Raw genomic sequence first — 15789 nt, forward strand, 5'->3', positions numbered from 1 at the left:
TTACCTACTGAGATCAATTGCTCATATACCAGCATGAGAGGCTTATCTGCAGAGTAAAATCAGGGTGGACTCTCATTAACTCTATATTTTTTACCTGCTGTTCTGAAATTACTCCCTAGGAAGAGAATTCTTACACTATTTGGGGTGAAATCTTAGACCTTTTTCATTGCATATTTATAGATGTGGGGATTTTGGTAGAACACAGATTTTATCATTTTTGGTGGGATAAAAATAACTAATACAGAACCTAAAGTTCTTAATCAGATGTCTGAACATCAGTCTAGAATAAGAAGTATATGTAGGATTTTTGTGATTTTCAACTGGGCATAAAATTCAAGAAATCTTTCCTTGTGCTCTCAAATCCCCTAGGCATTAGTGGAAGTATCCTGTCTCTCCTGTTTCCTGGAAGAGTGTGTCCAGTGCCCTGGACACAGTCACAGGACTGGCAAGCCCAGTTGTCACCTCATTGCCCTCACTTCACTGAATGCTTGCTTGTCTTTGGAGATATTAGCAAATGGGTGCTCCAGAACCCATAAATAATCATCTCTTTGTGGCAGGTTCAGTATAGTCCCCATAGACAGACAGGACAGAGGCCCAGAACACCCAAGTCCTTTACTAGTCTTGAGAAACATAAATAAGAATAATAAGCCACTCACACACCTCTCTGATTTAATTTCCACATCAGTTTAGAGAGTTGACTGGGCCAGGTGTATCCCCTGGGTTATTGTATTTTCACATGTTTTTTAGACCATGACATTTCAGAATCTGTGTGCTATCTCTGACTATCACTGCTACAGGAGCTCCACTGGATGACCCCTTTGTTATGAAAGCATAGCTGCTTTTTTTTTTTCATAAATCATGTGTGTCATACCTTCCAGTTTTTCAGTTCCTGCCCTTTCAATCAGCTGCCTAATTGTTATGCCAACAGAGGCCCCCCCTTCTTGTTCTATTTGGGAAATTTGCAGGTGTACTGCTGGGAACTGATTTCTCCATGAGGTTTAAGTTTTCCATTGTATTGCCCATGTAGATCTATTTGCTTAGAAATAATTTTAAAAAAAGTAGAATTTGGAGGAGACAATCTCTACAGACTATATAACCTTAATAAAATAATGGAATAGAGAGGCTGCCTTTCCTACATTATCACAGCCTTACTTTTATTTCCTAATGCTATCCCAAAAGGCAACACAAGCACTGGGTTGCTAACTTGTGTCATTTGAAATTACACTGCATCAGTGTTGCACTTGCCAGGATCATTATCTGCCTTTTATTTTTGTTGGTGAAAAGATCATTCCAACTCTTTTAAACTCTTGCAGTTTTGGAAAAGGGAGATACCAGCATGTAGCTGCTTTGTTTCACTGTTTACCCGAGTGCAACATTCTACATCTTACTCCAAACCCAAAGCTTCATTTTCAAAGGGTTAAACTCAGAGGGATGATCTTGCCAGATACAAGTCCTGAAAGTGAAACAAGTGCCAAGTTTCGATATTCTTTCTAAATCAGAACCAAGTACCTTTATGGCTATGTTTTCACTAGCAATGAAAGAATTGGTAGTTTCAAAAACATTTCCTTCTGCATCCAAAAATGTTGTATAATTTATATTTATGCCTCTTGCTGAAAGCACTGTGATGCAAAAGTGTCACCAGAAATATTAGTGCTCTGTGTAGGCAAATATAGACTGCTTTGTGCAATATGACCTTGTCCCTTACTGTTTCATCTGCTTTCATGGTGTTTCTAGGATTTCTTGCTGAAAAAAGAATATAAAGCTCTGGAGTATAATCTAACAACCACTGGGGTTGAGCTGGACAAAGTAACAGCTTTTTGGGATGAGGTTGGTACTTTTACCCAAACTATATTAAAACACAGAGTGTATATATATATATATATTTTAATATTTGCTATGACACTCTCTAAAAAGAGCAGCCTACACTCTTTCTTTTTAACTAGCTTCAGCTTTCAGCAGGTAAGGAATACTTAGCAAGTAAGTAATGCATGATATTAAATTATACACATTGAGAAACTTGGGAAGAAACCTTTTAATAAGTGTTAAGGCCTGTAATAATGAGTTATTACTGACTTCAGCCAGCCTGAAAACAGGATCAGGCTATGTCATGTATAAACATTGGAAAACAGTTCTATAATAAGCAAATTTTGTTTGTGTGCACAAATTTTGGCATAAATCCAATATATACATTAAAAATATATATATTCAATAACACAATCAGTATTTTATTGATAGGAAAAGTAAGTTCATATGTTTTCCTAAATCCATAGTATGATATACATGATGTGTATCTGTACATGTATACTCTGTATATGCATGCTTTATTTATTTTTATGTACATCAAATATATATCATTGCAGGGAATTGGAGAGCTATTTGTAAAAGCAAACCAGGAAAACAACAATAGCAAAGCTCCTAGCACTGACAGAAATCTCTTCTTCAATAATTTTCCCCTTCATGCCTCTCCTGTTCTTCAGGACATAAATTTCAAGATTGAGAAGGGGCAGCTATTGGCTGTTTCTGGATCTACTGGAGCCGGCAAGGTATTTCTGTTTCTGCTGGTTCAATTAGAGTCCTAATAACTGTAAGGACTAATACTGTGTTGTTACCTGTATTGTTACCTCTATTTTTACTGTATTCTTGCTTCCTGTGCTTGCTGCAGAAATGATGGCTGCAGGAAAAAGTATGGATAATCGGCAAGTTTCACTGAAATAGTTGCTTGAAGTTTTATACTGTGGCCACTCTAAGATAGAGTTTGCTGAATATTTTTTGCAATAGAAGGTTACAGAATTATAAGTAAATAGCAATTTAATGAAAAAATGTTTTTCCCATTGGAAGTAAAAGGAAATTTTACAGGAGTAATACAAACTGAAACCTAAAGTTAAGGCTCATGGTGAGAATCTCCTGGCCTTTAAAAATATGAAGAATATAGAATAGATATACTGATGGCTCAGTGTGTTAGAAAGGATTTTTTTCCCTGCCTTTTTAACATTTTAAGGAAAAAAACTGAACTCAAGATGGTTTGTAACCTGACAATGCTGACAGGAATACAGCCAGGTGTGTGTGTCCTGGAATTTTGGTGTCCCTGATCACTCAGCTCTGGTCCCTAGAGTGCCTCACTTGGGCTTCCTGAGACCCATGTGAAAGCCTGGGGAGATGCTGCTGAAACTGCTGGTATCCTGTGAAAAATTGTGGCTTAGATTATTCATCATTTTACTACCCCAAAATGTTATCAATGCATTTAGTTTGCAGATGACACATCCAATTAACATCATTAATATAAAATGAGTTGAACTGTGATACTCTTATTCTCTTTGAACAGCTAGTAGTTAGATGAGTCTTGATGAGTCTTTCATCTTCACTGCGTTTTTTGAGGAAATGTGAAAGTTAAAACAAATGTTCATTATGCTTCTCTTGTTTAATAAATTATAGGTGAAAATTTCTTTTACTTGCATGGGGTAAAATCTTTGGTCTGTTGGAGTCAATGACAAAGGACCCATCAATTTCAGTATGATCAATGCTTCTTATTTTTCATTAATGATCCCCACAAGAGAGAGCAAGGGACTCAGAGCATGAGATTGTCCACAAGATGATGTGTTAAGGTGCATTTTAGTGTGATAATTTTGAATTCGCAGAATAGTTTATTGTTATTGCTAACGCTGGCAATTGTAATGTAGAAATATGAAGTAGAAAATGTTGAAGGATGTATCTATATCTCCTTCCATCTGCTACATAGGAAATTGAGGAAAATTCAGATTACACTGAACAGTCTATGTGAGTACATGCTTACAAAAAATTTGCACTTTCCAAAGCAATAAGAACAAAAACCTTATAATATTAACACAAAAAGTTAATATTATAAAAGTCAAAAAATAAGGTTCACCTCCCACCCATCACCTCCCCAAAGAATGCTGCCCTTCCTTTACATATTCTTAATGTGGGTATTCCTTCATGGTGCTTGAAGCTGTAACTCAATTGCCAGGCCCATGAAACAGACTGCACAATTTTATCTATATTAACTATTTAATCTGTAACAGATAAGAAGCCTGACATCAGCTGTTTAATATTGCTTCAGTATTAGGTAGAGCTTGTTTCAGTTTTGTTTTGTTTTTTAGTTTGTGTTATATGGCACAAGATGCAGTGGTTTATCATCCAGTGTACAAAACATAACAAACAGCTGTCCTTTGCAAGGTTGGGAACTTCTTACTCAGCATTTTGGAAAAGTCACATTCTGGTACGAGGGAAGGAATCTCATGAGACTGCCCCACTATATTGTATAACTTACAAAAGGGTCTCTGGGCTTGACAGCATGAATCTGTGACTCAGACAGATTTTTTAGATCTTTGGCTGTTATGTCCCAACTTTGTTGACTGTTTATCAGTGGTAAGAACACCACAGCAATGGCTCTGTAACAAATTTTTCCGTGTATTTCTCAATTCTATTCTTTGATCTAGTAGCCAATGATGTGTGACAAGGTTACTACAAGCTACTGATTAACTTTGGAATTATAACATGTCAGTACTGAAATTGCAATCAATTCTTTTATGAAGGGAAATAGTAAATATACTTAGGTCATGCATTCACGTAAATGAGTTAACAGTTACAGAGGAAAATTCAGACCATACTGAGCAATTGTATATACTTACACAGAGAAATTGCATTTTTCAAGGCAATACAGATAAAATACTTTCAAGCGCTAGCAAAATTATAAACATTAATTATGTTGTACAAAGAGCAAACAAAATAGTCACTGATAGTGTGAAAATCAAATAGAATTCTCTATAAATACCAGTACCTTATGTCTGTATATGTTTCACAGATAGATTTTTACCTTGTGAGGTTATTGATAGCTTCATTAAAATAACATACTTTTGCAGCAGCATGCCTTTTTTACAAGATATTGTACACAATTTTTATAATTTTAAAAATTAAGTTTCTCTTATATTAGAGGTCTTTCAGAATCAGACATATCAAGAAAATCTCCAAATAATTGCAGTTTGCCCTAAATGTCACTTACAGGGACACTCTTGATGAGATAAATGCCATTTAAGTGACTTAGCAGAGTGACTCTCACTATGTGCAACATTTCTTTTTGTTGTACAGATTTCTGATGTATTAATCAAGTGTTCATGTTTTTTCAGACTTCTCTTCTGATGTTGATAATGGGAGAATTGGAGCCTTCACAGGGTAAGATTAAGCACAGTGGAAGGATATCCTTTTCACCTCAAGTCTCCTGGATCATGCCTGGAACAATAAAGGAGAACATAATTTTTGGTGTATCCTATGATGAATACCGGTACAGGAGTGTCATCAAAGCCTGCCAACTAGAGGAGGTTAGTCATCTAGGGCTTCTAAGACCTGTGACCCAACCCAAGTGAAAAACCCCAAAGAAAAGGTATGCCAATGGGGCTTAAAGCAAGTGAGAAATTTCTGATATTTAAGGAACTCAGCTTGACCTCCCAATTTTGTGGAATTGCAAGTCACCTTGTAGCCAGCTGCCTGGGAGATACACTGACACTGACAGTTCTGGCAGTTTACACAACAGAAGATGGGTATGCTGGCTCAGATATTTTATTGTGTCTGCCTTCTCAGCCTTCCTTGCTAGTTAAAAACCTGAGTAAGCACACTGATGCTGAAGAAATTATGTACAAATAGGTTATTCCTAAATTTTCTTGTCATATTTCTTCCACATAAAGAAGTTTTCCTTACAGTTTTGGAAATGAATCCATTTTTCTCCTTTCTTTTGCATTTCAAAAATGGCTGCAAGGATAACTGGAATGTTGTGGTAGAAATCTGAATTATTTAGCAGAAAATCTTGACTAAACTTGGGATTTTTTCTGTGTATACACTAAAAGTTCTTAGACTGGAAATAATTGCAGGATTGATCCTTATGTGACGTGTAGCCCACAATGAGTAGAATCACATTAAAATGTTCTTATACATGTTTGATGTTGACAGAGAGTAGTACAGCAAAATATATTTTACACATGGCAAGATACAAAAGGAGCCAGCATTTGAGATCTTTGCAAAATCTGCTATGGCTTAAGATTTTGTCTGTTATATGCAAATAAATATTTAACTGTGCTGAACAGGATTTTTCTTTTGGCCACATAGTGAAACGTATTTTTCCTTAGCACCAGTCAAGCAAGAAACTGTAGCCAGTCTGTTTAAAAATAAGGTTACTACTGCATTTTAGCTCAGCTTTGCAATAAAGTAATATTTCCCTGTATGTTTCTGACCATTTCAGCTTATGTTTGGACTTTCGATTTGGTTTGTTGGCAATCTCTTGGGAAGCTCCTGAAGACAGGAGAAATAATAACATCTGCGTCAGGCTTTCTGTAGAGCTGTCCTTAACCCCGGTTGTGAAAGTTATAGTTAATGCCAAAGCTCCAAGAAACAGCTGGCTTCAGCAGTCCCGACCTGCCCTTGCTCCAGGAGGCTTCCCAAGGCAGGCCCTTCCTGGAGCAGCAGGTGGCTGCTGGTGGCTCAGTGGCTCAGCGCTGGTGGCACTCTTGGTGTCCCCTGCTCGGGGCATGGCTCAGTGTCTCGGCAGGCTGCTGCTCCTTTTCTCTCCAGGCAGGCTCAGTCCAGCCAGCTTTGATCTGTCTTGGTGCAGCTCTGTGCAGTGATATGCTTCACCTCCTAGCAGGGCTCATTATTTGAGATCAGGTCTGATACTTATGCATTTTTTTTCCTCCTGGACTAAATAAATTGGGCTGCTCTGAAGAGAAGGCAGAACAGTCTGGAAGGAAGCCAAATGCTTTGCCTTGTTGCTATTATTATGCTTTCTTGTCTTGTTAACTTTCATGTATTAGTTACCAAACAAGACTCAGTATGGCAGATTGAAGGATGGGTTTCAAATATTAATTCCCTGTTTATTCCCAAGTGTGACCTTTTAGGGATTTATTATATTAGTGCTTTGCATTGGAGTTTGTGTGTGGGTGTTTGTTCTCATTCTTCAGAAAGGGAAAACCAGGGGACTTTTGCCTAACTGAATTCACTCCACCCCTTTCTCTGAAACCTTCCTAGACAGTTATTTATTCCACCTGAAAACAGGCCGGCTGAGTCCAGTTCTTATGTGGAGCCCTCAAGAAACCAAGGATTAGTGATAAAAGAGAGTTTATTTCCTTACTGTGCATATGCTCCAAGAGCTCTCAGTTAATACAGAGCTCTTAACAATGGCTAAGTCACATTTATTTCCAAGCTCTATCCTCACCAAAATGCTTTTGGAATACAAAGACATCTTCTTTGACCCAGTGGCCAAATAGGTGTGTTAGTAGGGTAGAAAGTAATATATCTGTGAAGCGCCCTTTTAACTTTTCCATTTCCACCATCAACCTACAGAGAAAGCAAGCTGAAGATCTAGTCCAGCTCATAAATTTGATGTCTTTTCCCCTCCTTCTTTATTAGTGCCAACAAAATACTGCAGGTCACTCTTGTGAGTCACATCAAAGTCCATTTATGTGGGTTTGAGGCTCCCAAGCACACAGGGAAGCCTATTCTTGCCACACACAGGCTGTTCTTGTCTGCTGCAGGACAGGATGCTGAAGCCAGGTGATGTCACACAAGGGGTCTCCACTTTGTTTTAGGTCTATAGAGATATGGAAATGGTATTAGAAAAGTGTAACTTATATAATTTGGGGTGCATGAGAATTTTCACAAAATTCAGTGCTACATTCTCTTGCCTGACTTTTTTGATTTGGTATGTAGTTCATTTACTAAGGAGGTATCACTTAGAGACTCTTTAGAGTTGCTAAGTATGCAAAGTAAATTTATCTCTAAGCAACTATGAAAGATGGAAAGTGCAAGTAAATATTTCCCAGAGCTTTTAGGTGTCCAAGAATAGAATTTTCCCTCTATGGGAAATCAGATCTTTATTCAGAAGTTAGAATGTGTCATATGTTAGATTCTGTAAAGTTGTTGAGAATGGCAAACCTGGTTTATGCTAGCCAATATCTAAACAGCAGGTTTGCTTTGGTAGGTTTGTCTGGAAGGGAAGAATTTTTTATGCTGCTCTAAAAGATGTTCTCACAGCTTTTCATTTTGTTCTATTTGTGTATGGAACCATCAAAAGGAAGGTTAAAAAGGTGATTTATTCTCCAGGTAATTTTGATTAATCACAAAAAATATTGTTAAAAAGCAGGCAAAATACGAGCAACAAAAGGATTTTCTATTTCTTTTCTAAGCTTACATAAGTTTATAGGAATTTAGAGCACTGAAATGGGGCATTTTTTTGTCCAAGTAGTTCAGGTAGCTACATTTGTACTTCCTTAACTCTCTTAAGAGATTTCTCCCTTCAGCTTCTTCATCTTTTTGTCTTGATGCAATTCACCTACCCCCCAGTTGTGCCATTATACCTGTTCATGATGTACTGTGAAACAGAAGATAGATGAAGATTAAGAAGAAAATTGTTATGCTGTATTGGAGATGTGCGCACCTCAGATATTGCTATGCCAAGTTTGACAAAGTGTGTTTGTGCAGGGCACAATGCACTAGGATGTCAGTCTGTGCCTGAGGTCACAAGCTTAATTAGTGTGTACATGTCTCTCAAGCACCCTTTTTTCTGGTGCACAGCGTGGCTGTTGTCCCACCCAGTGCCCCTGGCACGGCTGTGTGACTGATGGGCAGGCAATTCTCCTAGAGTGGGTGCAGTTTGGTGAGTCCATGTGTGGGAAGGATGTGCTGTAGTGGTGCTCCTGGGAGGGTGGCCCCACTGGGTGACACAGGTGACAGCAGGGCAGTGTCACAGCTTTCATTCATGATCCCTGGCCCTCACTGCTCTTCTCTGTAGTGCTCTCTGGCATGGGGAGAGCAAGGGCAAGGGACAGCACAGTGCAAGCCAGCCTGAATGCACGAGATCTGAGCTGCTGAAATGACCCATAGTGGAATACAGTCTCGTGTTGAAGCCTCAGAGAGGGAAGTTTGTCAGATCTAAGTACCACTGCTCCTCATCATTTCAGGATGTCACTGTACAGTACATAATACTGAAGAATCATGAGAAGGGTTCTCAACTGCTTCTCTGTGAATCAGTGAAATTATGCCTAGGATGCTTTTTAAACATTTTAATGTGTATTTTTTATGATAGTGTAGCCTGTTTTATATGCGTAAAATTATTAAGAACTTGATTACAATTACATTTCCTGATTATATTTTTCCTTTAAGAGTAATTAGGGCATCAGAAGAGTTAAAATCATGTTTACAATGCTCTCATTACTGCAGTTTGTAAACGGGAAGAGGTTAAGAGGAAAGCAGTAAAAGGTGAAAGAACAAAAATGAATGCTTTGGAGTTGAGATAAAGGGACTGTAATTAAGAGTTTCATTAGTGTTCTTGATAGCCAAAAGAAACAGCCTTACTGGCAAAAATTTCTTTTTGAACACCTGGCATACACTGAATATGACTGTAATGAGATGTAAGTTGTGTGTAGATATTGCCCAGATTTTTATGTGATACTGAACTCAAGGGAATACCAATGCATTTAAATTACACGACACATTCTGCAAAACACCTCAGTAAAAGGTTTTCAAGATGCATAGGAAAAGGGCTACCTGTTCCTTCTCTACCTTCTTGCTCTCTTTTCCTTTTCTTGGGAAACAGTGATTATTTTAGCAAGCAAGAAAGCAGGATGTATGCCTAATTTAATAGGTTCTCTGAAATTAAGGTACCAGTAAGCAAATAAGAAGGTGAAGGTTTTAACCTCCCAGGTTAAACCATTCCAGCACGGATCAGTAGTCCTTACAATTTGTTCTTTATTTAGGAGCTTTGTTGAAATGAATTGTTTTAATAAGAGTGCTTTTGAGTTTGCAGGTGTTACCTCATATCTATTACCTCTGAAGTCTTATATTGGAATGCTATAATGGAGTAGACAAGATGTAATTAGTATGGATTCTGAGCACATTTTCTAAAGGCAGTCCCCACAGCCAGGTTTAAAGGAACTCAAAAAGTAAGATGAAATGAATTGGTGCTGCCTCAGCAGCACTTTTGACAAAGTGGTTTAACCTTTTTTTCAAGTACCTTTCATCACATTCCTAATAAAAGTTGTAGCAAGAGAGACTGAACTTTTGCTAAACACATCAAGGTAAGAATCAAGTATACTGTAAAAGTATACTTGAGAGATGTGAACTTCCAGAGAGATGGAAATTCTTCCACTGAGAGATGTGAACTTCCAGAGTTTTTATGTCTGTGGAAACTTGCCACTAAATTTGAAGTAATTCTAAAAATGTGACTTCCCCAAGGAAGACTGTATAAATTGGTGGTTGTATTAATGTAATGGTAGGGATAATATGAATATAAATTGAAATTTGTAGGATTTAATTTGTAGTTGGTATGTGGGTTTGCAAAATACTTTTTATTCATGTTACAAAATATAGGAAAAGAATGTGATATTTTGATTGAAAAACCAGCATTAATAGTCCAGTATATGCAGGGTATGGGATTTTTGTTTGATTTTATCACAGTAAGTGGTAACTTAAGTAATGACTTGAAAAGTTAAGAAGGTAAAACCTCTGGACAGTTGAAACAGGAATTTTCATGTTTAAATGCTTTAACATTGAGCAAACTCATCCTAAGAGAAGGCATTCCTCCAGTCAAGACTACAGAAGCAAGCCTGTTACAGTTATTAGTGTTTAAAAATTAACAAGCATCCTATCACATTTGAATGGGTCCAGTAGTTCATGAGTTTTGAAGTCATACTTCCACAACTTTCAGTTTTACCTTCTTGTTATGTAAGATAGATATTTTTCCACCTAGTTAATTCATGTGATCCTTCAATAGTTACTTAAGAGTCCATAAACACATAATGGCAAGCTACCTTTGAGAGATTACCACTCTCTAAGTAAACACATGCTCTGATTTGAGAGACACCAGCTGCTCATGAATGTAATGTTTAACATGGCATGCAAACAGAGGAAGTGTTTCCATGTGAAATTAAATTATATAATAGTGTGAAAGAAGTTTGTGGTCAGATTCTGTAGGGTTTTGAGCTAGGTTTACTGGGAGTGCAGGAGATTAATTTTCATCTAATAACTAGATTGTGGAGAGATTAACCATAGAAAGACACACTCAATAGGCCAAGCCCAGGTTTGTGTTCCCATGTATTCAACATCTCCTTGCAAATGATGGAATCCACCCTGGAGGGAGAAGTTCACTGCAGTGCTAAGAATGCTCCAAAACAGAAACAAATTATTGCATCCTATGTACTGCTCCAGCTCTTTTTATCTGTGCTGATTTTGGGTTGGTTTTTGGTTGGTTGGTTAGGTCGTGTTTTTTGGGTGGTTTTGGTCACATGACTAAATCAGTAGGTGTTGAGAAGTTCTGTTAGTGAGTGAAATACTTTGTGCCATGATTTTGAGCCTTGTTTTCACAAGGGAAATGGGCAGATTACAAATTGTGTGGAAGAGAGGAAGAATAAAAGGTTAAGCTGTGGAACAGAGTGCTTTGTGGTATGTAATTGTCTACAAGAGGGTATTAAATGGCAGCTTGGTTATCTAATCAGGTACATGTCTATGGTGTAAATTATGTGAGAGCAAGTGACTTAAACTGTCTTCACAGCTGGGTAGAGCCACTGGCATGTCAAGGTGAAGTTTATCACATCCTAATACAAACAGCTAAAGAGTATAAATGCCTTTTTCAGGCAGAAAGTCCACATAATATATCACAGATTCAGAGAATATCCTGAACTGGAAGGGACCCACAATGACCATCAAGCCAACTCCTAAGGCCATCAGGGTGCTGATCCCACAACCTGATCTCACATCCCACGTCAAACCTCCCACTACCAGCCCTGCACCCCAGACATGAGGCCCCCAAAGCTGGCTGCCTTTGCTTTTTCCATCCCTCACTGGTGTGATCTGCTGGCCTACACAGACTCCTCCAACTGATACTCTCATCTGGCCCAAAATCATGGGCAGATCAGCTGTGAAGCTGCAGACAGTGAGTTTTCTGGGTGAACTGGAAGTTAAGAGGCTAGCACATTTTCTTTATAGCAGGGGAACATCTTGATTAGAGACAAATTCCCAAATGCACTGACTTAATGAAGTTTATCAGGGATCACATAAATATGTATAACAGAACACTCCCTGCAATGTTCTCTTTTGATATAATTTAGTTAAAAACACTAGTTAACATAGGTCTCCCCACCCCTTTCCCTGCTTTAGGTACAGGGCTCTGGACTGATCACCTTGGATGTTGTCCTATCTTGTGTGTGTTTTCTGGAATCGTGTTTAGTTCTCTTACCCTGCATTTAACCTACCCACGTGCAGTGCACCAACTACTTCATGTTTCAAAAATTTGTTCCACAGAAATATTTTGCCATGGAGAATGCAAGTTTTGCCAGCATTTCTCTGAGTTTTGGGTGAGCCTGACACTCTGTTTGAGGTCACAAACTGCTGCAAAAACAACGCTTATGCTTTTGGATCACGAATCCTTCATAAATGGTTCAGCTAAAGTCTAACAAAACCTTGGTTTACAAAATCATGGGGAGAGAGAAGAGAGTTACCTAAATAAAATTAATTTTTTAAAAAATCTTATTTGAAATACTTAAATAAATCTGGTTTTCTGGCTTATTCCCAGGAAAATGAGGATTCAAGTATGTTCAGGCTGGTTATCTAAAAGCCAAGATACAAGAAATTATTGAAAATTCTTCATATTTTAAAAATTCCTGGAAGTGTTCTGTAGTAGGTATGAGTCTGAAACACAAGTCTTGATTTCAAAACTTTAAAAATTCAAAAGATGATGATGATGAAAAAAGAACTTCAGTAGCAATAAGAAGAGGGAGATTTTCTGGGAACTGTGAAAAAAAGCATAGGGAATGTTAATGTTAATGAAGAAAAGGAAGGGGATAAGGATTACTGCAGAGGTGACTATAATAAAAACAGAAGGTTAATAGAGAATTGAAATAGAATGAAGATGAAATGCAGAGAGTCAAGACTGCTGCTCTGTTCCATCAGTTTCATGACTGTTTTGTCTTTTATGAGAGAAGGCAGATCAAGCTCCACACAATTAAGGACAAATTTAAGGAAGAAAAAGAATTCATATAAGTCAAATACTTAGGTTCTATTATTAGAACTGCTTGAATAATTTGAGTAACTTTGGACATATTAAGCAACTCTTAGTTCTTAGAGAATGTTTTCTGTCACGCTTTATTATCTTCATTGTTGGTAATGATTTATCAAATGATTCTGATAACAATTAACCTCTACAGAAAAGACTTGGAGTGTGAAGTCCATTCTGATGTTTCCTTTTTTAATAACAAGATCATATTTCCTGTTCACCCTGAACCTATCCTGGCTGTATTCTTTCTTACTAAGCCCAAAGATATTATGAGGGCCATCCCTTTGCTGCTGAGGTAGATGAATATGGCATTTTCACTGCAAAAAATGCCAAAAGCTATTAAAAAGGGTGCCTTCTCCTTGGGTGTGCAACTTTTTAGCCCCTGATATTAGAAGCATCTGCTAAAGTAATTAATGTCTGCAGGAACTGTAGGGTTTTTCATACATGAATATTACCAACCTGTTTCTCAATTTAAGCATTTAGAAATAGCTATCTTAAAGAAAATCCAGTGGCTGGTTCATATTTCATTAATATGCTGAGTCTTGTGCTGTTCAGCATCATTACATTAGGTTTGTCCCTGGCTTGATTTCACTTCCTGCACAAAATGACAGCAAGGATGTGTTGGGACCAGCCCTATGTACTTTTTTACAATAGGTCCTGAGTGTTCCAACAAATAGCATTGTGTGTCTATTGGACTTCATTGCTTTGTTTACGCCTTTGAAAGAAATTACTAAACATTTTTTAATTAGGATAATTACAGCCTGAAAAGTTCTTTGGCTGCTCCATGCCATATATTATTTTGAGGTGAAGGGTAGAGGAGAGCAGAAGGGGAATTCATTAAAAGTCTGATTAAAATTCCATGTTGACACACCTGCAAAGAAATATATCAGATGAAATCTTACAACCTTTAAAGCAATGGGAACCCTGGAATGAATTTCAGTAGAGCTGGAATTTTACCCTGTTTGCAGGAGAAGACATGCTGGGCCCAGTTCTTCACCTGGATTTCTTTGGGAAGGAGTAGAATCATGAAACAGCAAGGGCACCAGTGCCATTACAGGCTGCAGTACTGGTAGAAATGGGAAACAGCTTAAATCAGCTCGGAGATCTGGATATTTAATCATGCAAATCCCTCTGTTAAGGCCAAATTTACAGATGGTCGACAGGACTCCTGCATACATAATGAGACCACAAGTGATCTGACCGGGTTGTCTCAAAGAAATGCCAAAAAACTTTTTATGCCAGAATTTCACATGTTCTCTCAAAATACTTCAAGGCTTATAGGAAGGTAATTTTGTCACAGTTAGAAAATTTTTCTCTAAAACTGTTGCTGGCACTGTTTTTCACATTCCTCCTCTTTCTGCAAATACTTGGGCTGATATTTTAATACCAGGGATTTGCTTGTGTGACTCCATTTATGAGAGGGAAAGAACGGGTTAATGTGAGAATAATTTAAAAATCACCTGCAATAGATTTTCCATACATAAGAGCATCTTGATTTTAAGGTCAGAATCCTCTAAGTCAGGAAGTAAATGCTATTATCAAATTAAAGAGTTGTAAGAATCTCTCATTTCCTGACAGAGCAGGCAGTCAATTTCGAGCTCTTGAGTGGCTGGACCCTTCATCTGTCACTGTTCCAAGTCTGAACAGCATTGTTCACTCTGTTCCTGAGGTCAGGGCAATTTGCAGGGGAGGAAGAAGGAAACATTTTTTGGAAGGATTTTAATTAATGAATTTAGTTATTTATTTATTTATTTTGCAAAACCTCAAAGGCTTGGAACGGCGATAGGTTGCCCAACAGAGAGTGATAAACCATCAAAATCACAGCAGGAGCCATCAAAATTGGACTGTATATGTCTTTGTATGAAATATGAGCTTACAGAGAGCAGCTCAACTCAAAATCCCAGACAGTATTGCCCTGGTAGTGCTTCATGTGCCCTCCAGTGTGGAAGCTGTAGGATTTCTGTGGGTGCTGCAGAGAGCATGCAGACAGCTGAGTTCCTGCCTGCCCCTTGGCTGCCTGCAGGATGAGACCCCAAACCAGGATACCCCTTCCAGATCACAGCCTAAAGATCCCTCTCAGAAGCTCAGGTTCTGAGAGATCATGCACCCTTTTTTCCCTCAGAAGCTGCACTGAAAGGAAAATATGTGTGGTGCCTGAGAACAGTGGAGCTGATTTTGTCTGGCACTGGACGCCTCAGTGAGCTCCCCTGGCTGCAGGGGATCCCTGCCTTGTGAGCAGGAAGGTGAGCACAGGCAGTGTGGTGCTGCTGGGCAGGGAGCACAGGCACTGGGAACTCCTGGCACAGTCAGGGATCCCCACTCACTGTATGGCAAACTGCCCTGAGACTGCATCCCCTGGGTGCCACGAGGCACAGAAGCTCATCCAGCTGTGTTTTAGGGAAAAGTCTGCTGAAAGCACACCCACCACAGTGGTAGTGGTGTCACTGTATCGGCTCACAGATGTAGGTTAGGTAAGGCTTGAAGGCAGAATTAATATTTTTTGTTAGAGCAACTCTAAAAGTAGAAAAACTAGAAAACCTTCAGGCACATGAGCCATTCTCCTTGTCTCCACTTCCATGAATTTCTGTGGTTTACATGGATCCTCAATTTCAGTGCTAAATACTGCTCTCAAGAAAATTTCTGCCTGCCAGTGGGACACAAGTGTCCTTTTCTCCTTTCTGTGTCTCATATGAGAGTGAAGAGATATTTTCTGCTTTTATCCCTGGCCAAAGATTCGCTTT

General features: G+C 38.4%; 1 protein-coding gene across 3 annotated transcripts in view; it reads left to right on the forward strand.

The window, feature by feature from the left end:
* CFTR (CF transmembrane conductance regulator) overlaps nucleotides 1–15789 on the forward strand; it is a 94448-nt gene that overhangs the window by 28913 nt on the left and 49746 nt on the right. For 2 of the 3 annotated variants that reach the window (XM_074539947.1, XM_074539945.1), the window contains exons 9-11: nucleotides 1735–1827; nucleotides 2361–2543; nucleotides 5142–5333. In XM_074539947.1, the coding sequence (XP_074396048.1) occupies nucleotides 1735–1827; nucleotides 2361–2543; nucleotides 5142–5333 (468 nt within the window). The remainder of the gene's footprint in view (nucleotides 1–1734; nucleotides 1828–2360; nucleotides 2544–5141; nucleotides 5334–15789) is intronic. The other variant, XM_074539946.1, reaches the window with a different exon arrangement.

The sequence above is a fragment of the Zonotrichia albicollis genome, chromosome 4 (genome assembly GCF_047830755.1).
Source record: "Zonotrichia albicollis isolate bZonAlb1 chromosome 4, bZonAlb1.hap1, whole genome shotgun sequence".
Classification (NCBI taxonomy): Eukaryota; Metazoa; Chordata; class Aves; order Passeriformes; family Passerellidae; genus Zonotrichia; species Zonotrichia albicollis.